Here is a 27,409-nt window from a genome sequence, read left to right on the forward strand (position 1 = left end):
AAACAGCTGCTCTGTAAATGTTTTAAGGAAATAACTATATAGGTAGAAATGTGCCATGTCTGTGCATATACCTGTAGGCTTTCTTTATTAATGTACATAAAAACGCTTTTTTGCATATAAAATGTCTAACAATTTACCCTCTGCTCTGTCCATCAAATTTGACTTGTTGGATGCGACGATGAGCATAACAGCTACAAGGGCCACCAAAGTTACTTTACACTTGTCTTGTAACAGTTTCACAATAATTTATTAACAATGTATTTTGTAAGTGTATTGTCCCTTATACACTGTAGGTTCACCCGTAAAAAAGCGCCACGTCAAAAGACTTCTTTAGATTTGTTTTAATAGAGCGGAGTATCCAAACGCATCATGCATTCTCCGAGGAGTCCCTGAAGACATCATACTGTAGCGTGGCGAGGGCGGACCGTGTGACGTAGAGCCGAGGCTCTGGCTGTTTATTGTTCCTTCCTCAACACCGACAGAGAAAAACAGGCTAACAAGCTGTCAGCTAGCTTTTCACACTGCTCACTGTGGGTTTAACGAAGGTGTAACGGTCGAGACAGCTGACTGCAGAAACCAGGGGCCATGGCGTACGCGTACCTCTTCAAATACATCATCATCGGAGACACGGGTAAGCTGCTCTAAGTGCCAGCTAGACAGCCAGTTAGCATTCGGCTAGCTCTTAGCTAGCGGTGTATTTCCGCAGTGTTGGATAGTCCAATGACGTGGTTAAAGCAGAGACGCAAGGGGTGGGATGACAGCTCCGATTCTAAAACGTTAACATATTTGGACAACATATTCAACACCTTGACACTATCATACAATTATACACACATACCCTAGCACAACATTTACCATACTACTTTGGTGTAGCAGGTGTTGACACAGTTGGGCCTATTGTCCGTTTGCGTCGAGGGTTGGGGTGTTAGCCACATATTGCTAGCCCAGCTAACTGCCTAGCTAACATTAGCTTTTTTCACAAAATATTTAGCAAATAGCCGTCAGAGCACCATATTAACAGATTATTTGAGGCTTGTGATGTGGAATGTATATGTTTTTAATATGATTTTATTTCTGTTATGATTGCATCATCAAATGACACACTTTACATGAGCTTAGCCTCTTGTCATCGAAGGCCAAACGTCAAGCTAAAGCCTCTAATATTGCCTAAAATGGCGTAGAGCACTTATTATTTGACAAATGAGCGCTATGCTGAGTTAGCTTGCAGTATGGCAGCAGGTGCATATGTATTACCGCTTTATTATAAAGATGTAGCACACAGTTTTAAAACACACAGTTCAACAGCAGTCATCTCAGTTTGGGTGAGAAATGTATTGGGATGATTCTATAGGGAAAACCAAAGACATGGTTCAAGTAAACAAACAAGTGTTATGGAATATACGTTGTTTTCTTCTTCTTGCAAACACTGTATAGAAGTCGAAACCAAAATTGTCATTATAGTTTAGTCTAATGGAACATATTGTTGAGAGATTCATAACGTGTGTTTGTGTTAATTAATTTGAGATGATCAATTTGGTGGGATGCAAGTTAACTACAGTGTTGTTGCGAAACATCTCCTGCCTGCTGCTGTTTATCTCTAGAAGGGCAGAGATGCTGCCAAGCTCCCAGCTAGATTACATGTGTGTCTTCATCAGAAATACCCTGCAGTCTATCTAAAGCAGGGTTTGTTGTTCTCATTTGATTTAGGCTTTACAAGGGTTTTAAAGGATCCTCAACGAAATAAGAGGGTACAGATGATCATACCAATGCCTAGTTAATCCTAAACATTGTTGAATATGAAGACCTCCAGTTTGTATGTTTTTGTCATTCAGAGACACTTTATGTAAAGTATCTGATATGTGTATATATTTTTGACATTTTAACACCTGTTGTCTTCTGTGATTAGAAAGTAACTCAAAAAAAGGAAATACTTTTTTTTTTTTTGTGGACCATCAACGATTGGCTTTCACAAACATGTTGATAACAAAACAGTACAGTGGAGCTCAAGTTTCATGTCCTGGGAAGAGGATGAAGCCTAAAGTTCAGGTCCTTCAAAACAGATATATTCTTGACATATAATTCAATATTCTTGCTGTGATATCATCATTTGGGTAGGGAGTATTGGGGAAATTGTCAGAAACCTTGCATGCTTCAAAACACGTTTAGTTTTTTTCCCCAAAACCAATTAGCTCACTCATTGGTCCCAAAGTATATCTGATTTATAAGGTTACATTGGGGGATTATACCATAAACAGATATAATTTAATATGTATTTTCTCATTTGATGAAGGTTTTTTGGGCAAAATTAACATACTAGTTTCAAGTAAATATATAGAAAACAAATACATTTTTCAAGCTATACACTGACTACATGCATTCACACATTGATTGAACTGAGTTTCTTGATTGATATGCTTGTGATTGCCTTAGATGTGACTATATATCTCAGCTTGCCATATCATCCCCCACATTGGACAAAGAGACACGTCGATAGATCCACTCACTGAGATATAGTTAAAGCTTAGATATTACAAATGAGCTCATTTTGATGATTGTGTTTTAAGGATAGAGATCTGTCTAATTGTTTACTCAGGGTAATTTAAGCTTGTGAAAGCAGTCAGTCAGGTTCTGTTAAACTAATTACTTCATTTATTGAGGGTAAAGTGAGTTGATTATTCCATCAGGGTAGATAAGCTATTTTTTGTATGACTTTACTTTTTTTTATTGATTCTTTTTATTTTTTTTATTTTTGCTCTAATTTTGCACATGTACATTATAATATTATCTGTCAGGTCTTTATCTCGCCCTGCAGATGAATGGAGATGTACCTGTTGTGTTATCTGTGTTATTCATTATCTGAAGCTAGTTTGACCTGTCAGTTAGGTGTGTCAGTTTTTACCCTAGTAACTGCCATGTTGAGTCCTGATACACCAAAACAAATAACAGTATGTCCTACATTTACAAGACCAGCAGCTGCTTCCATTAAAGATTCTGGTCCCCCCCATGCTGTTCCTGCTGTATGGCAACAGATGCTTTATCACAGTGTTGTAGTCAAGTCACCAATTCACGAGTCCAAGTCACTCTCGAGTCACCACTCTTCGAGTCCAAGCCCAAGTCACCAAGGGAGAGTCGTAGTCAAGTCCAAGTCCAAGTCCGAGTCACCTAAGGAGTGTCCGAGTCGAGTCTGAGTCATCATTACCTGTGTTCGAGTCCAAGTCACCCAAGGACTGTCCGAGTCGAGTCAGTGTCATCATTACCTGTGTCCAAGTCTGAGTCACCTAAGAAGAGTCCAAGTCAAGTCCGAGTCACAAGTCTTCATGTATTAATCTTCGTGGATATATGTGTTGAAATGTAGCTGCTCCTCTACATTGCTTTTATCCTGTCATGTTATACTAATCTGTCTATTGAACTGCTGTGCAGCCAGTTTGGCTACTATTCTTGTAATAGGTGCTATACAAATATATAAAGCGTATTACTAATATTATTATTATTATTATTGTAAATGACCTATTTAATATGTCTAACTATATTTAAAATGAGTTGAGAAGTGATTATATTTGTATGCCAATATTTTCCTATGGTAAAGTTTTCGTTTTGCACTTTTATTTTGATAGTAATAAGATCGGGACTCTTATTTTGAAGGAACATTTACCGGTTAAATCGGTTTACTGATAAAGATTTAGCCCGTCATTCTGCATGCTAAGTAGCCATGTGCTTTCGTGTTATCGGCTGAATCTTTATTTATTGATTTAGATCACGTTACTGTTCAAGACAGCCTATATGTCTGAACTCGATCCTTAGAGTAATGTGTTACGGAGCCTTCTCTTCAATATTGTTTCCACATAACGAGCATTTTGTGCTGCTCTTTTCCAATGTGGAAGCAGAATGTGTGAAAGCATACAGCACGATGCGGGGTGTGTCTATAGACATCTCTAGACTGGAATAGTGGGTCCCAGTACGTGAACTCGCCTCGCAGGTGCACACGCCAGGATAGAGGACATCAGACTCCAGAGAAAATTAGCTTGAGTCCAAGTCGGAGCGTCAATGTACAAGTCGAGTCCGAGTCATCGTGGGTGGAAAAATTCACGAGTCCGAGTCCAAGTCATCGTGCGCGAGAATTCACGAGTCCAAGTCGCGTCAATCGGTGCGCAAGTCGAGTCACGAGTCCCCTGAAAATCGGCACTCGAGTACTCCATCTCTGCTTTATCACACAAATAATTTTTTCTCGGATTTCTGCTTCTAAAGGCCTTGGTTTTACCCTAAATCGCCCTCCAGGTCACGACTTACTGTCAGCATTTTTGAATTGTCAGAGGAAAATGTCATCATTTGACTCATCCAGTTGTGTTAGATGTGATAAGCAATATCCCTGCACGAGTGAATAGGGTAGACCAGCCTTTCTTTTGAAAGGAAACCAGTCAATAGTTCAGCTAGGATTTGTCAATGGAGTCACAAGTTTGCAAGGTTTTGTTGAGATGTCCTGGAAGTCTAATGCTTTGAGATGGTCGCAATGCAATCGCAACGCCATTTTGTGTATCGCTGGTGAACTTTGTTGCATCATTGCCACTCTTTCTGTCGTTCGTGTCTGATTTGAGAAAAATAATACGTTTAAATTCCCCCAATAATACTTGTGAAGATGTAGACTTAAGCAAGACTTTTGTACCAGATGAATTAATTAGCTGTAGCCCAGAGTTATAAGTAATTATTGATAGGACTATCCAGAGGTCTGTAGATGAATCCAGTTTAACGTACCCCAGATAAGGAAGTATATGATACATTATGATATTATATAATTGATGATGTGATATGAATGATAATGGGACACGTTTGCGTCTGCACTCACAGTGTCGCGTCTGCACTCAGTGTCGCGGACTGTACGCAATACTTTGCTCCGGTTACTTGTGTTGTGGCAGATATTTAAGTAAGCTTGCTTGCTGCAAATGTAATAATAGTCGGATTGCTCTGAAGATGGAAGGTGATATTCTATTAATTTTCATGTTCACACAGTCGGTGATTTTTGCCGGCCGTCTTTCCTGCATACGGCAGTCTAAACTGTATTTCCTTTCTCCTGTAATATGACTTGATATCGTTAAACTCCGCACACTGAGCTCCGATTGGTCAGCAGGCGGTGCTTTCACGGAGTTGATCTCTTATCTGGAACATAACCTGCCCCGGAGCAGGTTAGCCGTTCAGCATAAGTTACCATGGAGATCTACCCTGGTAAGAAGTGAACCAGTGTCATAAGAACGGAAGCCCAGAGCTAACCCTGAAGTTACCTCGCTAACAGCAAATCCTGCTTCGTAGTATAGGCCACTGGTCAATAGTAAATATGTGACATTTATTTGAGGTAGAATTGTCTTTCTTTTAGCCAGTGTTACTCCACTGGCTCACTCTTACTCCAGCCAGCGTGTCCACAGATCTGGTTGGAACTTGGCAGAGAGACAGACTTACTATGAAAGCAAATTAAAGTCCCTCTGTTGAAGTTTAAACCTCCAGACTGTTCTATGCAAAACTGCCAAAATGTTGCTCTGCACATTTCCAGATATTTTAAAGAGGGTTGGCAATATTTTCAGAGTTTTGAGGTGCATTGTGGGTTATTGTGACAAACGCGAGTGCATTCATTACTTTATGGGAATTACAGTTAATTAGGCACTTTTTTAGTAAACAAGTAAAGGTTGATTGCAAGTGCTTCGTTCATGCGCTGACCCCTACAGACAGTACTACTGTACTAATAAACAGTTACACATTGATCTCTGGCTCCTACATAGTGTTACACTGAACACTCGCATGTTAGAATCTCTGTTAAGGTTAACATCAATGTCTGTCATCTTAGACACGTTGTTTGACTGAAGTGTCTATTTAGACATGCTCAAATAGTCCAAAGTTTCATGATAATAAGGCATCACTTATGTTCAATTATTATAGCATTAAGGTCTAGCTATGTGTTCTAATCAGTTCTCTTGTAGTATATGTGTTTTGCTGAGCGTGCTTCACTAGTAATAATCAACAGGAATCTAATCTGGGGCTCAGTATCTGTCATATGACCTGCCTTAATCAGATCAACCATGCTGGCTGCCTCTTAGACAAAATGGTATTCTGACTAGTCAGACCCACAGGATGTAACATATGTTAAACAGATTTTACAAGAATGTGGCACAGTATTGATGTATTTTTGAAGGCTGACCTGGTAGTACAGTCTTAATGGGATTTTTTTTTCATTGGATTATGGAATATTGCAGAAAATGAGTTCTGTGGCAAAGACATGTTTATGATATTATGTTTGTTCAGCAGGAAAATCAGTGCTATAGTGATAGATCTGGCTATGCGAGACTATATCTGACTTCTCTGATAACTAATTGTTTGAGGGTCCAGAGTGTCTTACTGTGCATGTAAACAGGGCAGGTGGCTTCAGAACATAGGTTGTTGCCAACTTTTCAGAACAGGTAGCCCTGTGGTTAAGACTGGAAGTTAAAGTACTTCAAGTCTCCAGTCCCAACTGTCGGCCTTCCTGTTAGATTCCTCAACAGGGATTGCAGTGTGATATGCTGACCTTGCTTAACTTCGGGTAAACTTCTGTGAGTGAGCAGAAGCAGTATCCTCGCTAGTTGTCATGACACTCTGAATACAATCACCTGGAACACTGCCAACATTATCCTTATTTTATTAATAGGAGAGGCAAGATTGTCATCATTGACTGTAGCCAGAAAACCTCACCTGTATAGTACAGAACAGGGAATAGTCTTCTTTTTCTTTTTCTGTCAAAAAGTGCTTCGACTGATATCACCACTGTGTTTAAAGACAAGAGTGGACACACCCCATATAGGAGCTCTTCAAACATAGCATATGGAAATTCCCTCAGTCTATATGATCTTTTCTGCAACAGAAATTACAGCAGCAATGATAAATGGATTGTCTGGATGGACTAGCCTGCTTTTTTACCCCGGTTGGAATGAAGGACTTCCATTTTCCCACACCTGACAAAATGCCATGTCATCTTTATGTATGCGCTGTTTGTCCACAATATTTTTCTAAGTGTTGTTAGGGATGTCCCGATCACCTTTTTTTGCTCCTGATCCGATTCCGATCATTTCATTTTAACAATCTGCCGATACCGATTTTTTTCCCAATCCGATGTTTATTGCAATGCATTAAGAGGAAAAAAAAAGGAAAAAAAGCATTCAAGTGTCCCTTAAGGTTATTTTTGTATTTAAACGACAGTACCCAACTACCCATTCTATCCAACATGGATATAGCTTCTTTTTTTCACAGCAGCATTGGGATCAGTTCAGTTGTGCAGCATTGGATCAAACAAAATAAAGCTTATCAGTGGTCCACCACCAAATAACCATGTAAACTAATTGAGTGCAGATAGTGCAGTAACAAAACAAAAATACTCTACTGGAAAGAGGTAGCTTGACTAGCTTCAACACGTTCACATTCAGTCCACAAATAATCAAATAAAATAAAAATGTGGGCTTAGTGCAGAATTCTAGCCTTAAGACTAACTAGTCTAGTATTAATGCAATGAACAACAGCAGTAACATAACATGAATAAACAAAGTATTATACTTCCATATCATCCATGGCTTTCACCATATTTCGCGCGTTGTCCCGCAAAATGACATGGACCCATGGCTTATCTATTCCCCAACTGTTAAGCATCCCCTCGATCGCCTCTCTCACACGATCTGCTGTGTGAGATCTGCGAAAGTTCTGAGCTTGCAAGGTCGCATGTTGTAAATTAAACTGGGAGTTGATCCACTGTGCAGTGAAGCTGAGGAGTGACATTGGACACACAGAAGAACTCCATATGTCTGGTAAATCCGAAAGCAGGCACGTCTGTTAACAGGGCTTGCAGGTGGCCACGAAGCTTGTTGTGAAGGGCAGGCAGAGCTTTCTCTGTAACGTAGTGACGAGAAGGCAACTCATAACGTGGCTCCAAGTGCTCCATGAGACGGCGAAACCCCACGTTCTCCACCACAGATAACGGCTGGTCATCCAACGCGATGAATTCAGCTATATTGGCTGTTGTTTTTTTTGGCCTTTTCACTGTTCTGGGGCAGTTTCTCTTTCCTTTTCAAAAGTCTCTGAAAGTGTCGGTTTGTGTCTGTGCCGTTCCCTGAGTGGCCGCTGTGTACTCGTCATGTTGTTGTTGGTGTTTGTTTCTCAGGTGGAGTATTAGATTGGTCGTGTTGAACGTAGCTCTGTTCTTTCCACCACGCGGAACCTCCGCCTTGCAAACATTGCATCTGGCTGTTACACTGCCTTCGCTTTCAATTTTATAATACTTCCAAACTCCTGACATTTGCTCTGTCCCGACTCCCGAGTCACCAGCTGAACGTAGCCTCTCGTTAGCTTACTGCTACTATTGGACACTGCGCCCACTCTGTTGCCAGATTTGAGAGAAATAAGCAGGTCTGAAAACAAGCCCAAAAGAAGCAACACATACATGATGTGTCATTTTCAACCAAAACTAAGGCCTCAGGATGACTTTAAGACGTGAACAAGGTCATTTTTAGTTGTTTTAACATTAATAAAATAATACAAATATTTTATAAAAAAAAGAAATCTCCGATCTTTTTCTCCCGATTCCGATCTTTTGAAAATCACGTGATCGGACTGGGACATCTCTAGTTGTTGTTTTTATCAAACCAAACCTTTTAAAAGGATAATGTGCTATTGCTATATATCATGGCTGATAATGAATACTTTGTGAAAGCTTTCTCATAGTTAGCATTAACATTTTTAACATACAGTAGAGTTGGAGGAAAGGAGAATGATGACCTCTTATTTCATGGCTCCAGTTCTATTGAATCAGACTGATGATTGCTAGCCAGGGCCTACAAATGACTCCACCTTTCATTCATGCTGTCAATCATCCACTGTTCTCCAGTGACACCCTTAGTCACCGATTATACATTTTATTTGCTCGGCTTTTTCCAAGTTTTGATATGACCTCTGATTACAGGTTCTGCTATGGTGACGTGTTATCGCCTCAACCAGAAGCTGCATGAATATCCCCGCACTGTAACATATTGCTCAGTTCTCCAGTAATCCTGACTGATCTCCCAAGTTAACTAGGTCCTTGCAGATCTATAGGTTTGATGACAACTATCGAATCATCCGGACAGATGTAAGACGGCTAATGCAATGCTAACTGAATGCTAACAAAACACTGTCATATCATGTATAATTCATGTCGCAGTATATGTACGTATACTGTGATATTTCTTGTTTTAAGTCATATTCCCAGCTTAGTGGTTTGTGTTCCTGGAGTTCAACACATTCAGCGTCTCTTGCTGATGCTCGCTACGTCTCCCTCGTCTCTCTGTTTGAAAAGAATAGAATCCCCGTAGTTCTTTTGAGTTTTGCTCATTGGTCATAGGCGTGTCTGTTTACAGAGCCTACTGACCATGTTTCAAACGTTTAAAGTGAAACGGCTATCTTGCTGTACAGGTTTAGTTAACTAGTTTGCAGTCATATCCTCCAGAGATGGACGAGTTGCCGTTGGTGACGGCACATTCCCTATATCCAGATTTAGGAAGTTTTCTATACTAAAACAATGTGTTGATTGTAATGTAACTCATTTAGCCACTTTGAAAACATTTAGCAAACAGCAGCTACATTTGTTCAAGTGTCTTCTGTGATAGTCATCGGCCGTTGGTATCCGAAGAGTGAGCAGGTGTGTGTTGACTGCATCTACACGTTTAATAACAAGATTGTGACTCCTATATATAGGAGCCACAATCTTGTTATTAAACGTGTATATATATATAACTCCCATCCTCATCCCTCCGTCCTTTCCTACATCTTTTATCTTCATCATCACTCAATGATCTCGCCTAGCAACGCCGCTGCCTGGCAATGGTAACCCTTGGAAACCACGAAAGAGGAAGACCATGTCCCTCTGTGTCAGCTTCTCTCCCTGGCCTTCTCATTAGCATCCTTCTCCTCTCTTCTCCCTCCCCCTCCTCCCAACCATCTCTGAGTTAATGTGCCTCTTAACCTCAAACCTCTGTTGCTCATCCTAGCACAAACCCACATCTGCAACAAGCATTCAACTGCAATGTTCTTTATTTTACACTCTTAGAAAAGACCCTGTTGAGTTGAAGATGAGTCACTTAGCTTTATACAAACAACATGATTTCTTAAGCAATCTCAGTACTGTGCATTAACCTCAGTGATACATACAGGGCAGTCAGACCCATTGGTGATACATACATTTGCACTGTGTGGAATGCTCCATGGTTCGCAGATTCATTTATTTCCAGTTGAATTCCTCTTTTTGGTGACTGTAAATGGTTGATTCCTTACTTCTACAGCAACTGCTTTATTAAAGCTTGTCTTGTTACAACACTCACATGTCCACATGTGAGTGTTGTAACAAGACACATGTTTGCTTGCTATAATCATAGAAAAAGAGAACACAATTCAATTCTCAATTCTTTGCAAAATGCATTTACGGTCAGCCAAAACTAATAATAGCTATCGTACTCGACAAAAACAAGTGACAGTCTGTAGGTAAAAAAAAAAAGAAAGATTCTCACAGTCACCCAAGGGCTCATGTCTTCACTTCTTGTTTTGTCCAACCAACAGTTTCAATCAAAAGATATCAAATACACAGAGTAACAGATTAGAGCAGGGATGGGCAAATGGCGGACCGGGTGCTGCATGAGGCCTCCACCTCCTCTTTTTGCGGCCCTCAGATCAATTTAGAAAACAACATAATTCATTTTTTTAAATGTACTTGTAGTACTGATACTACGTGATTTAGTTTGGCAGCCAAATACCGGGAAAGAATCTGACGCGTTTTTCTGTGTATTGTGTTTGTTTCCCGGGGAAACAAACACAATACACACTGGCTGTTGTTATGCCTGCTGTGCCTTCAAAGCTGTATTTATCATCTGAATTTGGCAAAACAAGTTTAATATTCTGAAAGCTAAGACTTTGTTTATTTGAAACCAGAGGAAAACAAACTGTAACGGACCCTGCGGTGTTATCTATGATTACTATATGCCTTGCATTCATAATGTCAGCGGAGGGAGGGGGAGCGGTGCTGAGGAACAGCAGAGTGCGAGTGAGAGCTGTCATCTTCCCTTTACAAGCTTCACACATGTATTTATCGTGTGATGTTGGCAATAAAAGTGTCATATTCTGAAAGCCAAGACTTTGTTTATTTAAAATCAAACAAAACACCCGAACCCCAAAAACGAACAAATGTTAATGAGGAGGATCCCCCCAGACCCACTACAGGGGTTCGTTATACAGACATCTTTTTCACAACATGTCAGTTTACAGGTATGCCGCCACATGTAATGGTTCCTACCACAATAGTCTGCAGCCTGACTGTAACTCCTGTGTCTACAGGTGTTGCTAACGAATAGGGAAACTATTCTTCAGACAGATGTTATCAAACAAGTAGCCCTCCATGGAGTTCCTTATCCTCAGGTAGCTCTCAGTCTCAAAGGTTGGTGACCCCTGATGTACTGTGTTACAGTAAAAGTGGCATAGCAGGTCAAAAGGCAAGCAATAATTAAAAAGAATGGTAGACATTAATAATAAGATAAATAAGTTCACAACCATGGCTAGAGAATGAGTAGCAGCAGTTTAAAATAACTATTAAAGTATCGAGATCTTATACAGAATACATTTAAATAATAATAAAAGTGCGCTGTTAGTTCATCCTTGTTTGTGTGGATGTGAGGCAGTCCGCTACATTTACAACTGCAGTCATATGTAGAGCAGTTGTTAATGATGACCAGAGTAGCTTCACACACACAGCCTGCCATCTGGTGCGTTGGCTCAGGCTAACTGGAGCTAGCTGGAGAAACGGTGTGTACGCGTGTTGGGCTGGTTTGAAGACGCTGATGCTCCAATGTGTTTAGTTTGAGTGAATTCTATGTATAAAACGTTCATTATCATTGTGTTTCTGTAGCTTCCTGCAGCGTTGTCAACTGGAAACAGCCAGATCCTCTGCACTGTGTGGGAGTTCAGTCATTGATTTTATAATGATGTGTGGTACTTTGCTGAGACACCTTTGGAAATGAATGTGAAGGGTGTTCATGCTTCTATGTGTGACTCTATCATCAGTGTTCCCTCTAATGTGCTGTGTGTTTGTTTTGCAGGTGTGGGGAAGTCATGTCTATTACTACAGTTCACCGACAAGAGGTTTCAGCCAGTTCACGATCTCACTATCGGTAAGTCCTCTACACATTCAGCTCTGCAGCAACACCAGCACTAGAAATACATTCATTAATGCATCATTTTATTTAGCTGTGAATCCTCTGCTGCTAGGGCTGCACCATATATCGTTGCAGCATCAACAATAGGACTCCACAATTGATTCATATGTTATCAAAATCGCAGCATGGTCATGTGCAATGTTCAAATCACAGGATGTGCAATATTTCTTCCACGCTTGATATGTGAAAATAGTATTTATAATGAAATATTGTGGAGCTGCAGAGAATTCCAGTCCTACAAAAAGTATTGTAGAGACCTAAAGGAACATATTTGTTCAATACAGACCCTATGAAAAACAGTGTGTATGCTGTATTTGACACTTTTCAACCGGAAGAGAACGCGTCTGCTCTGGGATTGCACTGGGCAGGTCAAAGACGGTCTAGGCTTCTCTAGGTTAAACCCAGACCAACTCTAGGTCCAAGAATCACTGTATTTGTCCATATTGCAATCCGCAAAGCTGGTGCTATCTGGTCTGGGTTAAACATGTGAAGGTGGCTTGTTCATGTTTTAGCCTTAAGGTACTCCTTTTATGAACCTTTATCTCAGAAAGAGATCATGTTGTTTTATCCAGGCAAAATAAAAGTCACCTTATATTGGTCCTAACATTCAGACAGATCAAATTCAAGTTGGAAGACTGCTACTGGAAAATAGAAATAACCCTACATTGTATTAAACCTAAAGAGACGAATCTCATATTAACATAGTTACAGTCGGTCAATATTAATAATCCTTTTGTTGCCTATCATAAGAAACGTGGCTAACGGTACTTAGCATCCCTTCTTTACTGATAAGTGATGCTTAGTGTACCTGTTGCCTGAAAGCCCATTCTGTTCTCTTCTTCCCCTGCTGCCTTTATCTATTTTTGTATTCAAGGCAATCAGTTAGCTGGGGGATAATGAGAAAACAGAACATTATGAATAGAGATGCTCCGATCGATCGGTCACCGATCGAGATCGGCCGATACTCACTCTCTACCGATCGATCGGTGCTCTCTAAACATGCCGATCGCGAGAGCCGATCGCATGACGTAAAATACATGACACTTTTCTCTGTGTGCGGCAAAATAAGCTCGCCTAAATGGCTTCACACCGGTCTGGCATTATTTTAAGGTGTCCGAAAAAAGACAGTAAAAATAGCGGTATGCAACGTGTGTGTGAAGCAGAAATCCTGCAGCTTGCTCGCCCGCTGTGACGGACCGGTGAGCGGAAGTGAAACACACAAGAGTTAGACCTAACACACTTATATTTATTTCTTTTTATTTATTCTTCACTGTCGGGTCACTCATTACTGGATCAGTGAGCTGCATGAGATGCTGACAGGCTGTCAGGAGAGAGAGAGAGAGAGAGAGAGGAAAAGAGAGTGCTTCTGCTAATTTCTCCCGTGTTATTATTCAAAGTGAATGTAAACTTGAATAATGTACATCATTTGAATGTAACAATTAAGTTGATTGTTGTTTGTGGAAGCTCCAGTGAATGAGCCCCATTAGCTGAGTTTTAAACATCACTTTAAATGAAGATTTAAAGTGATGTTTAAATCTTCCATTTAGGCCCCGCCCACTCGATCGGATCGGCGATCGGTATCGGCCGATACTGATTCTGGCGATCGGAGCATCCCTAATTATGAACTTAAGTTTCTTTGCAAGCTTGCATTAAATTGCTGTGTATAGTATTTCTAATATTCCTACAGATAATGAAAGACATGCTGTTGTCACTTAGCACACATCTGTCTGCCTACTCGTCTGTGTGATCTGTGGCAGTGAAAGAAGTAGCTGTATAACATTGTAGAGACCCTCTTCAGGAAGACCCCACCCTCTTATACATACAGTATGAGTGGGGGGGGTCGTCCTGATGGAGCAGTATAGAAGCAGTCAACAGATGGAAGAGCCAATATTAAAGCACAGCCAACAAGTAACAATGTGACTGTTGAGTCGGCACCTAATCTCCCATATCCACATTCTTGTGCCCGAGGTGTGGAGTTCGGAGCGAGGATGATCACTATAGATGGCAAACAGATCAAACTGCAGATCTGGGATACGGTAATATATCTAGCTTTTCATTTATTGTGACGGCATATTAAAGACTCTGAAAACATGTTGAATGAATGACCTAAAAGCAAGGCTATAAATATATGGATGTCACTATTTCTGTAATGACACATTTCCTAAATAGTAATAGATGTTGGTGTAAATATGAATCTGAAAAAAAGTTTTCAGAAAGAACATTTTGGTTTGAATACTGTATCTTATACACTATTCATGTATTATGACATGGTTTGATAAATAATGTATCTGAAAAAGAATGACAGCGATAAACAAATCAAAAAGATATGCGTTTAGTTGTTTTGAATGACAAGAAGGCTCATAAATGTTGTTCTCATTGTGGCAACATCGTTCATGTTGTCTCCCTGACTTCTCAGAGACATTCCAATGAGAGAGATTCCTCAAAAGGAATGAAAACTAAAGGAGACACAGTTGAAGAGAGAACATTAAGAACAGATTCATCTAAAAGCAACTATGTATGCAGTGCAGACAAGTGGTAGTTCTGACCAAATTCAAGTTGTTCTCAACTTTCATCAAAACCTTTGCTCCAGACTATCAAATAAAGGATGTGATGTTCCACACAGTGGTGGAATGTAACTAAGTGCATTTACTGAAGTACCTTCATTACTGTAATAAAGTCCCATTTTCAGGTATTTTTACTTAACTTGAGTATTTTTACTTTAAGCTACTTTAATGCTTTTACTCCACTACATTTTGTAGGGCATTATTTACTTTTTACTCAACTACATGTATTGTACAACTTTAGTAACAAGTAACTTTGCAGATTTAGATTGTTAATACAACATATAAATCAGACCTACTTGTTTAGTATATGTTAAGCTACCCAACATTATATACAAATAATACAAAATTAAAACAAGTGCAAATATTGACATTAATGGAGCATAATTATAATAAATAATGTAATATATATGATTTTGAAATTGGCCATACTGCAGAATGAGTACTTTCACTTTTGTACTTGAAGTATATTTTGAGGCTTATACTTTTTTATGCTTTTACTTAAGTACTATTTGAAATGCAGCACTTTTACTTGTAAGTGAGTATTCTCACACTGTAGTATTGCTACTTTTACTTCAGTTTAAGTTCTAAGTAATTATTCACACTGTCCAAACATTGCGTCACTTCCACTATGGTTTCCTGCCCATGCAGTTAGGCGTTTGACCAGCAGGGGGAGATAGAGCTCCATGGAAAGGCAGGCACCTCCCCAAGCTTGAGGGTCTGAACTAGGCATGATGTCAGCCCTGCTTCTCACACTACTGTCTGTCCCATCAGGTAGCGATTTGCCTCACCTGGTTTAAAAGGTGTCGTATAGTCCCAGATGAGAGGGTCAAAAACAAACCAGAAGGGCCCACTGATACTGACTGGTACAGAAACTCCCACCACCACCAACCACACACTGGTTTCTAGAGAAACCAGGTGTGTAGGCTGCACATGCCATATGAATAAAGTGTTTGTGCATGTATGTGTGTTCCTCCGCACATGACCAGATGGCAGACAGATGCAGCGCTCCCCTCTTCTTTCACCCTTATTATCATTTATTCACTATAGCATTACTGACTGGACTGCTGGCTGTTAGCTACCAGCTAACTAGCCGTCTAGATTACCTGCTCACTGACTGAAACACTAGTTCTCTGACTCTTCACTGCCCGGGAGCTGGTGTTGCTGGGTGACAAACTGCTCCTCTGAGTTGCTCCATGATTCACTGCCTGCTTGTGTTTCTGACTGACTGGCTATCTAGTTTTTCACATGAGGTCAGAGCCGCAGCTGCTAGGATAGTGCTGTTTTGTTTTCTACTCCTGCCCAGGCCAAACACAGACAACATTGTTAGCGTATATGGGATAGGGACAGAGCCTGAATAGACATGAGAGGGAGGGGGGTTAGTGTGATACACAGTGAGAATAGTGGAGGCCCAGGGGTTTATGGGGAAAGAATGAAAAGATGAGTGATGCAAGGAACAGACAGTGGAGTCGAGACAATGAGGGCTAATAATGGAAGGGGGAGTATCAAACGAGGGTGGGCACTGTTGATATGAAATTGTTGCTCATAAATAGGAGGTTATACACACTGGAGAAAGAAAGGGATGTTGACAGATAGATGGAGACAGAAAAAAGAATATTATTGTATCCAATGACAAGCTCGGCTCTGTCCGGTCCTCTGCCGGCTGACTGAAAACCTGGAGCCGGAGCCTGCTAGAGAATCTGGGCTGGTGCAGAGCATTAGTGGCCCCTAGACCACATAGAAACAAGACTTGCAGATAAGCAGGACTGGTTTTACTGTGACCTGTAGGATTGAAAGATGAGGTCAGTCAGACCCCAGCGGGATCAGGGCTGTTAGAAACCAAAGGATCAGCACTTGTCTGTGGCCGTTTCAATTATTCACATTTCAATTTCTGTTTATTAATATATGTATGTGTTTCTCCAGGCTGGTCAGGAGTCGTTCCGCTCCATCACCAGGTCTTACTACAGAGGAGCAGCAGGAGCTCTGCTAGTCTATGACATCACAAGGTAACACAACCAATCACACAGACCCAAACACAATCTGTAGCAAAGCTGTGGTCAGAAACACTTCGAAGTTGGTTGCATTTCCTCATCGTGGTAGCAAGTTGTGCATATATTTTGAAAGGACTGCAGATTAGCATGAGTTTATAATGAATCAAAAACAGATTAAAATACTGCTTTACAGGAGGTCACAGGAAAGGTTGTAATATCACCAAAGTCCTAAGGGTTCATCCTCTTGGAACCCTGAATGTCTGAAACATCTTTGTGTAATCCATTTAGGGCATTTTGAAATGTTTGCAAGATATGTGAAATGTAGACATGCTGATGGCACAAGGAAATGCCACCTCCTGGTTGCGTCTCAGGAGCGTTTACAGTGTTTTGAGATGGGAAAGCTCTCAGATCCGCCTAAGAATCATGAAGTGACCAACAGTAAATTGGGTATTAGCTGCATCTCTTCTCAAGCGTGAGCAGCACGTCAGTCTTCCCATCAATTCCACACTATGGTGCAGAGCAAAATATATTGACGACTACTTGCAAGATTGACATGAAATCTGTTATTGATCTTTATGGTCCCCAGAGGTTGATTCCCAATGATTTGTCATGACCCCGTGACCTTTTGTGCAGCTCTACCATGGGGTCAAAATCCCCCCCCCCCCCCACCAGCTTTCTCTACCTGGGTTTTTCCATTCCCACTTTTGTTCAAGCCAAACAATGTATCCGAGTAGCAGAAGTTGATCTGCATTTCCTTTACAAGATATAGTATTTCATTTTGTATATACAAAAATCAATGGTCTGTCAATCACAACTGCCTAAAACCAATGTACTTACAGTAAAGCCAAGAGAGAGATGTTGGATGGAGACACACTTTTAGCTCTTTTGGAATGGAGATGCAAATCCCTGCTGTGCTGTGCTGAGCTCGAGCACAGTGCCAAGCTGAGCCGGCACATGTGTATGAAAGGGGGTTAAAGTCTAAAATAAATCAGCCTTCATGCTCCCCAGATGTGGAAACCTTGGGTTTCCTACCACTGACCTAGTTAGTTGAGTTGCTGGTATGGAGTTCATTTGAATATAGTTGGTTACAGTGGACATTACAACCTGTAGGGGCCACTAGAGGGACTTAAGACATTATGGTTCACCTTGAGGACAGTAAACTAGAGCAAATACCAGTGTTCTTTTCAGATAGTCCTAGGGCGTGCATCAGGAACAGCTGGGATGAAGTGTTCTTGTAAGATTGAATGGTTGGAAACGCTGCAAAAGTAAGGGACAAGGACTTTATAAGATCTGATAGCGTAACAGCTGTGTTATCAATGTGAAAGTAGATTAAAGCCAGATTCTGTTCCTGTTTAACAGAAGGGACACCTTCAACCACTTGACGACCTGGTTAGAGGACGCTCGCCAACATTCCAACTCCAACATGGTCATCATGCTCATTGGCAACAAGAGGTAAGATCCTGAACATATAACACTGTACTGCAACCAGGCAGGCTTATGAGTATTGTGTTTTTTTATCTTTGAGGGCGGCTGTGACGCAGTGGGTAAGTGTGCTGTGTACAGATTCAATCCCACCTTGACCCCCACTGCAGTCAGCATGTCGTTGTGTCCTTGGGCAAGACACCTCACCCCAAACTGCTCCTGTGGGGATTGTCCACAGTATGGAATGTATTACATGTCTAATATATGTAAACTAATGTAATGCTTTGAGCTATCGGAAAAGCACTCAAATAAATATCAGAATACCTTTTTTTGCCCACATAGGAAACATTTACATTGTTACAGCAAAAGGGAAGATGGAGAAAATAAAAATAAAACACTATAAGATAAAAACAAAATGTAAATACAAGATTTAAATGTAAGTACAATAAATTATAGTAAAGTACGTTAATTAAAGAAATATATAGAAAACTAGTCAGCGGTGAGTAGGAGCTGCTGTAACAGGCTGCCACTCGAGCGTTCACATTCATTATTATTATTATTATCCAAATGGTTTGTTAACATTGTGCCTGGCCGTGTCCTTACTGTTATATCTGACCCAGCTTCCTCTACAACGTCTAAATCGACCCAACAAACAGCTGCTAGATAGAACTGCACCTTGAAGCTAATTAGGGGCGCAACAACTAATCGACTTAATCGATTAAAATCGATGACCAAATTAGTTGCCAACTAATTCAGTCGTCGATTCGTTGGTGACGTCATCAAGTGTGTTTTACGCGCCGTTAAGCTCCAACGTTATTGGTCTTTTTTATCGGTACTGGAGACATTTAAAAAATATATGTCATGTATTATTGCTACATAAGCATTATCTCGCAGTCTTAGTGTCGCCAACTCGTTTCTAAAATGCAAAAAGACAAACAAATGCGTCTATGATGTATTTTCGATCTTTCCAATCCAGAAGAGAGATCTTTCTGTGTGCGAGGGGGCGGGGCGGTTTACACACACGCGGCTGCTACATGCAGCAACACACTGCGGAGATGACGGAGAGAACGCGCTCCGAGGTGTGGTTAAACTTTACCCGTCTTGATGTGGACAATGCTCGTTACCAAAGTGCAATAAGAGTTTAGCATGTAAGGGCGGTAACACGAGCAATTTGTCTAAACATTTAGCAAAAGTGCTCCACATCCAGACGGAGGAATGCACCGGGTTCCACTGTCTTTCTAGCAGCTCTGTAGCTCCATCCACGAGTAACGTTTCCACGTCAGGTGTTATGTATGCTAGCAGCAACACACAGAGTTAACTACATGATACAAACATGGGTTAATGATTAGAGGTAACTGAGTTATTTAGTTTGTTAAAGTTTCAGCTATTCTGTTTACAGTCTGTCATCAGATTATTTAATATGATTTGTTAAAACATTGTTGTTTCTTTTGATGTGAAATATTATGTATTTAATTTTAAATAAAAAGCAATGTTAATTTTGTTCAAAATGTGTTTAGTTAATTTAATAATATATGTATTTTTGAATCAAGTATTCATCTTTATTGTCTTCATTGTTAGTTTCCACATGCCTAAAACAGCCTCAAGCTACATCTAAAAGTTGATGGCTAAATAAGAGCGTTTGAGAAATTGTGCAAGGCATACAGTAATAGTCCGAATAGTCGATTAATCGTTTCATTAATCGATTATCAAATTAGTCGTTTATTGCAGCCCTAAAGTTAATTATGATGATCAGAATCAGAAACGGCTTTATTGCCCGGTAGGTTCACACATACGAGGAATTTGACTTGATGTCATGGTGCATACATAAAATATTTAAAAAATATATATATGATGATGAATTAATTCTGTTAGATCCATTCGAGGAGGTTCACCTCTACAACAAAGTTCAACTCAGGCTCAGGTACTCAATGTTACATAACTGTTATGTCAAAAATGATGAGTTTACAAATGTCCTTTTGTTGATTACGAACAACCTGAAAACTCTTTTTGACAACTGTCTACTAAACCTGCCATACAGAGTCATACACTTATCAGTTTTTAAGGTTTAACAGAGGAGGTAGAATGGTAGAATGTAGGTATTGGCACTGATGTTACACAGAGCTGTTAGCTACCCTATAGCCCAGTGCATAGCTCAATGACAACGTATTATTTTCAGTCAGAACAACAAAGCCTGACTCATCTTTACCTGCTCTTATCAGCAACGAGTCATCATGAACAGAAGTTCAAATGATGGTTCATTTCATTAGAGAAAAGTGGTCATTGATATCACACAATGAAAGTGATCCTAGCTTCTTTCACAGTAAAGGAAATGCATCACTGTTCATGAGGTGTACTAATATACTACTTTAATAAAAATTATAAATTGTATTTCTATAGCGCTTTTCCTAAAAGATGCTTTACTATCTTCTACCTTTGGATAACCATGGAAAATACATAGTATTCATGTTTTTGTGTTTGTTTTAGTGACCTGGAGTCGAGGAGAGAGGTGAAGAAAGAGGAAGGTGAAGCATTTGCAAGAGAACATGGCCTCATATTCATGGAGACTTCAGCCAAGACTGCCTCTAATGTAGAGGAGGTAATCATTCTCACACACACACACACACACACACACACACACACACACACACACACACACACACACACACACTCCGATATACCCGTGCACTAGGGGTGTAACGGTTCACAAACATTTCGGTTCGGTACGTACCTCGGTTTTTAGGTCACGGTTCGGTTCGGTACGTCTTCGGTACAGCAGAAAAAATTATCACAAAACATAAAATATATATATATATTTTAAATTATTATTAAACTTTGAATAATGTATTCACTCAAATAAATACAAATATAATAAAATAAACATTAAGGTGCAGCATTTCGATTAACTGAAATAATCTGTATTTGAACTTTACTGTACTAGTACTCACAAAACATAAACTATTAGTTTTGGGTTTTTAATTATTATTAAACTGTGAATATTCACTCAAATAAATACAAAATATAATAAAATAAACATTAACCTGTTAAGCCCCAAGGACCCCCTCGGCGGGTCCTTTTTTTGTTTTGTTTGTTTGTTGTTGTTTTTGTTCACGACACTGTCTTAATATTTAAGAACCTATTAATGTGTTATACCAGATTAACGGAAATAATCTCAGCTAACTGACGATACAAACCATTTTTACCAAAACAAAACACAAGTCTCATAAGAAGCATCTAAATGACCCCTGAGCGAAAAATGCTAACCTATTACTGCACCGATAACCACTCCTAGCTCCCTTATTACTTATCCTAGGTGCACATCCAACACATCGTTTATGATCGCAAGGAGACACAGAATCTAACGGTGCCCACCTCAACACTGAAAGATACAAACTCGGCGACGTTATCACAAAACGTACATCAAAACAAGTGGCGCAAGGTAGCCCCACAACGCTAACATGGCTTACCCTTCGTCTTTGTCTGGTCTAAACTGGTCTTCAATGGCATTAAAACGATAAAAACGATGCTGTAGTTAATCCAATGTGTCTGTGTCCCCTTTGAAATGTTCTGATAATCCATAAGCAATAAAACAGCTTTTCCATTGCTTTATATCAGAGCAGCGATATTTTTCCCCTCTGCTGCAAGCTAGCATGCGCAGAGACGACACCTTTTTTTTTTCATGAGTGTGTGCGGGACGATTACCCTTGGATTCTATTGGCTCTAACGGTCAGAAAAAGATGTCACATGTCAAAATCGAACAAGGGGGGCCAGAGATATGGAAAATCCACCCAAATGGCCCCCAGAAGAGGTTTGTTTTGCTAAATCTGTCTAAAAAAGGTCAAATGTCACTTGTTTTGCATCAATCTTGATACAGGGTACTTATTATATGTTGTACCTTCGATTCCTAAAGCTATTAGTCTACTAACCCATCATCCAAGGTTAGTTTTCACTATAAGTACAAAATATTTTTTGGGCGGACACTATAATATACAGTTTTTTACCATGTTCAATCTGAATTTTCTTTAAAATAAAAAACATCTATATTGATTCTGACTTTTCTACATCCAACTCACAGGTTTATCATTACTTTGAGAAAAAAGATTATGAATTTAACCCTTTTAGAAGGGAAGATATGGTCATTTGTTTTGGGAATGTCATTTTCGAGCCTGAGACCTGAAAAACAGGCTCGGGTTTAACAGGTTAAGGTGCAGCATTTCGACGAACTGAAATAATCTGTATTTGAACTGTACTGTACTAGTACCTAAGCAGCCAGTTTCACATTAGGACTTGCTTGTCATTGTATTTTCATGTTGTTTAAAGAAAGATGAACTTGTCCATATTGCTTGCTGAAAGGGCAGATCTGCTGGCACTAACAATGTCTCCTGCTGTGGAGAACACCCTCTCTAGGGACAGTGGTAGCAGATACAGCCAGGTAGCGCTTTGCTAACATGGCAACATAAGGATATTTGGCGTCTGTAATAGCTTTGGCTCGGTCTGAACTTGTTCGAGTGGTGGAGGCTTAAATGCTAGCGGGAGTTGGGTTTGCACTTCAGTCTTTTTTCTTTTGGTACCGGTGATATTCACGTTCGGGTGATGCCTTTTCAAAAGAGTGTGCAAGTTTGATGTATTGCCACCCGCCGCGTAACCAATTTTAGTTGAACAATGCCGACAAACAGCTTTGGTTCGGTCCACCTGTCTTTGTCCTTCATCCTTGTACGTAACTGCGAAACCAAAATGTTCCCAAACCGGAGACTTCAATGATGCTGGAGGATTTTTAAGCTCAACTTGATCTGCGCTCGCCATTACGACAGTTCCTCAAATTACTGACTAAATTTCAACGCATCCCTCTGACCAGCTCTCATAGTATGCCTCTCGTCCAATGAAATGACTTGGTCGCTCTATGACGCGTTGAACCCAATGTGAGCAAATTACTCTGAATGCTGCGACGCAGCACCTGAGATTACTTCCAAGAAGTTGTTCACGTTCTCAATTTTTTTACGTTTAACGTTATATTCGTTCGGTACACATGTGTACCGAACCGAAGGGCCCGTACCGAATAATTTCGGTAACATATACCGTTACACCCCTACAGTGCACACGTATACCTTCGTTCAGGATATATTTTGAAATGGACAGGTTGTTCCGTGTTAAATGGACATATAGAATGGCAAGTGAAATATAATTGAAAGCTCACCTGAACCTGCCTGAGTTCCAAACTCCTATAAACTCCACCTGTCTTACAATGTACTACTCCTTGCAGGTCATCCAATGCTAACAGCTTTGTCCTCACACATAAATCACTCCTTGAAAGAAGGGTCACAGCAGAATTTCACACATTATCTGCTATTTCACAGATATTAGTGCTGCTAAAAGTTAGTCCTCTATTTGTTAGGAACACAATGCAAGCAGACACAACCCTAACTGATGATCCGTTATTCTCTGTATTCACAAGATCTCTACACTATCATCAAGCTCTTATTAGGCAACAATGATGTTTCGTCAATGAGTACATTGTTGGTTGTGATTTAGAAGTAGTGAAAGGAAGAGGAGTATTATCAGAATGATTTATATTTTTCTATCATAGTTTACTAAACAATACAAACAGATTGTAATGACCTTATTTGTTAGCTTTTACTTACTTCAGTTTAGTAATGTAATGCTTTGTATGAATGAGGGAATGGAATGCACTCATGGAGCACACTTCTCCTTGTGTGATACCTGTAGAATCATGTGTCACTGTCATGGATGTGTAAAGAGAACTGGATACAGCTTTGGAGGCAGGGCCCTGTTCATTCCTATGAAAGTTGCTCAGTAGCACATAAAGCCCAAACGCCCTGACTCTGTACAAAAATACCTGGATCATCTGGGGATCTCGGTCCATAGAGCATACGCATTCGCCTTTTCCCAATCCGTAGCGTCAAAGCCTGTCTCTGCTCAGTTAAATGCAGAGGGAAAACAACTCTTTAAATGGGCATTCACATATAAGTATTTGGCTAAATAATTGATTGCTATGTCCGACATGACATCCACATTACCTCGTTATTAAACCTGTATTACTCCGGTATTAAGCCCATATTACTCAGTAATTAAACCCATATTACTCTGTTATCACACCCATATAACTCAATTTGTACACTTATTTTACACATGGACCCAGCCTGTTAAATGACTAAAGGGTCAAATTAGGATGGTTAAACTTCAAGTGTTCGTAATGGCTAGTTGATCTAGCTAAAACATTCTAAATAAAAAAAAAGTGGCCAGCTCACTTCCTGGGGGCTTGTTCACTGTGCTGGAGCCAGCTTCATATTAGCATCATGAAGCTCAACTAGCTCCGCCCCTCGCAGAGCCACACCCCGGGTGTTGTTGTGTGTAATGGATGCACGCCTTTATCCTCGGGGACCCCGTTCTCACTTATCCAATCACATAAATAATCCCATCCTACACCGCACAGCATGCCAGCCAGGGGCGCTGCACAGAGTGTGTGTTTGTTTACATTGATTATTTTCTACCCTCGCTTGCCTGGCCTATATCATGCAAGCACACAACACCCAAACTGTTGAGTAGAGCTCTCTGGGGTTAAGATGAGGGGGGAGGGAGGTTTGTGTGTATGTGTGTGGTATGATTAATTTGTCTCATTAGTGTCCTCTGAATCCTCCTGATACCGCTCCTCTCCTCCCATCCCTTCATCTCTCCTCGCTCCATCCCTCGACGTCCATCATTTGCTCTTTACCTCCCTCCAATCCTCTCTCACCTCCCCCTCCCACTCTCCATCCATGTCCTCCTCCTCCCCCCTCCTCCAACGTGTCTTCCTCCTCCTCCTCCCTCATCTCCATCATCTCCCGTTCCTCTCTCCGGCAGTATATCAACCAGTTATAGTTCATACATATTCATAACCTCCACCCCGCCTCCTCCTCAGCGACACCCAGCAGCCAATGGGTGTGCTGGGTTTGTCGTCAGGGTCTGTGGGTGGACACAGGGTTGATGGGATGGCCCTTTAGAGAGAGATTCCTGTTAGTATCTTCTTATCTCCCGATCCTTTCTTCTTTCCTCACATCTTCAGACTCTTCCTCAGCCCTCTTCCCATTTCCTCATATCTTTTTTATCTCTTCTGTTTTTATCAGCCTTCATCTTTTGAACTTTTGCTATCCTTACTATTTTGATGTTGTTCTTAAGTCTGGTTTTGTCACCTGGCCATTCAGGTCTGAAACGTATCTCAAAGAGAAAAAGCACCCGTTTGTGTATTTAATCAATGAAATCCTCTTTTAGTCATCACAATATACTGAAAATATAAGTCAATCTAGTCTGATTTATTTCCACTTATTTGCAGCACCGGTGTTGCCTCTGCTCACTTGAATGAGAAAGTAACTCCAAGTGGTCCTGACTGATCATTGTATGCTGCTCTAGTTTTGATATGACACTCGACAATAAATCCCCAATACTTAGTCGACTCTTTTACACTGAAAAAACGAGAATTAGATTTGTAGTCCCTTCCTTTTGTTGCATCAGCCATATTGCATGGTATAGTCATTGATTTAGTTGACTTGCACACTTAATCCTAGTTTGGGTCATTAGACTGATTTGTGCTGTGAAGGAACACCGTGATGAGCTGAAGGAAGGAGTGAGCAGGACAGAGTGCACCAGAGAGCACCCGTGGTCTATTTTCAGACTGGGTGTCAGATGGAAGTTCAGATATATTTTCAGTTCTTTAATTACTCTGCTTAAGAAACACACTTCTTCTTGGCCTGACACAGTTAGAAGTGGGGTTTCAGGGTTCCTCCATCAGTCTCCTAGCTTCTCTCCAGGGTGGTCTCTTGAGACAAACAGACTGTCCCCAGAGACAGTCATAGGATAGTCACTCAGGGAGCTTCATCCCACTGTATTCTAACATGGTCACCTCGCAGTGATGTCAGTGGTGTGTGTGGAAAGGAAACCGATTGCATGTAGGCTTTGTGTGCTCTGCTCAGATCAAATGGTTATAGCAGCTGCTGACAAGAAGAAGCAAATCTGCTCTAAAGAGTTTCTTCACCTCCTAACAAGGTCCTGTGAAGCTTTGAAAGTTCACAGAGGGGTTTTATTTCTCCAAATAATCTACATCTTCATCTCTTTAAGTGCAGACAATACTGCATTTTCAAGGCATTTTTCTTTCCAGAAGCTTGTTGATCTTGAGTACTGATTTGTACAGACCATACAAAAGTCAGCAGTGGTGTTATTTGAAAGAATTTTAACATACAGATGTGAAGGTCACATTTCTAAGAAGTGAATAGAACTTATTTCTGTTTCAGGCTTGTCAAAATATAAAATTGCATTTCATGTTTAAAAGGTCTACCTTAACACATATCACATATGAAGGGTATTGCTCTACATCTTATGAAGTGCACTCATTAGAGCTAGACAGATTCACCAGCCAGTCATCATATCAGAATAGTTCTATACCATACTAGGTTTGACATTAATAAGAGACCCCATTGTCACAGTTACACTTTGCACTGGGGCCAGGCTAGCAGTTACGACCTGATTCCAGTCTTACTAAGCTTGGGTAAGCTAAGCTAGCTACATCCTGTCAGTCTACAGCTCTTTACTAGATGCTTAAACATAAGATTCATACCGTTCTTCTCATTGCACCCCCTATAGAATATTGAGCAATTCAAACTATTTGGGAAAAGAGGATGATAGTTAACTGTGATCTATTTAGCATTTCAGATGAAAAAGAGTGCAAATAAAAGTGTTTTTAAGAGAATCTTTAGCAAGCCAAGCCTATATGTGTTAATCCTAGTAAAAACATTTGTATAAGATCTCAGTTGATTCCAAATCCACATATTAACTAGAACTAACTTGTCTTCTCTCTGTGTCTTGCTCACATCCTGTCTCTGTATCAGGCTTTCATCAACACAGCCAAGGAGATCTATGAGAAGATCCAGGAGGGAGTGTTTGATATCAACAATGAGGTGAGACACACTTCACTCTGCTTTTCCTTCCTCCTCAAACCTCTCCATTCTTCCTCTGTTCCAGTCTTTCCTCTCTTTCTCCTCAGTGTAGTTTTCCAGCAGTGTGTGTGGTTTGCCACGCTCCCTCTCTCCTAAGAAAGAGGGGGGGAAACCCTCTGCTCTGCTTCCTTTGACTCCAGCCAAGCAAAACTCCCTGCGTTCCTCCTCTCCCTGCTCTATTTTCCACTCAATCTTCTTCACTCGTCACTTCTCTC

The 27,409-nt window shown here is 40.4% G+C and overlaps 1 protein-coding gene across 1 annotated transcript; it reads left to right on the top strand.

Annotated features, from left to right (window-relative positions):
• Window positions 1-384: 384 nt before the first annotated feature.
• rab2a (RAB2A, member RAS oncogene family) lies at window positions 385-27,305 on the top strand. Its single transcript, XM_034196815.1, has 7 exons — window positions 385-631; window positions 12,123-12,194; window positions 14,208-14,275; window positions 16,724-16,806; window positions 18,151-18,243; window positions 20,698-20,809; window positions 27,087-27,305. The coding sequence occupies exons 1-7, from the start codon at window positions 586-588 to the stop codon at window positions 27,288-27,290; spliced, it is 678 nt and encodes a 225-aa protein (XP_034052706.1). The 5' UTR covers window positions 385-585; the 3' UTR covers window positions 27,291-27,305.
• The last annotated feature ends 104 nt before the right edge of the window (window positions 27,306-27,409 follow it).

This window comes from Gymnodraco acuticeps, unplaced genomic scaffold (assembly GCF_902827175.1).
Source record: "Gymnodraco acuticeps unplaced genomic scaffold, fGymAcu1.1, whole genome shotgun sequence".
Classification (NCBI taxonomy): Eukaryota; Metazoa; Chordata; class Actinopteri; order Perciformes; family Bathydraconidae; genus Gymnodraco; species Gymnodraco acuticeps.

What these genes read in the sequence shown, in the direction of transcription:
- rab2a (XM_034196815.1), top strand. Translation starts at nt 586, where the DNA reads ATGGCGTACGCGTACCTCTTCAAATACATCATCATCGGAGACACGG. An exon ending in AGTTCACGATCTCACTATCG is followed by an intron (nt 12,195 to 14,207) that starts GTAAGTCCTCTA and finishes CTTGTGCCCGAG; the next exon opens with GTGTGGAGTTCGGAGCGAGG. An exon ending in AACTGCAGATCTGGGATACG is followed by an intron (nt 14,276 to 16,723) that starts GTAATATATCTA and finishes GTGTTTCTCCAG; the next exon opens with GCTGGTCAGGAGTCGTTCCG.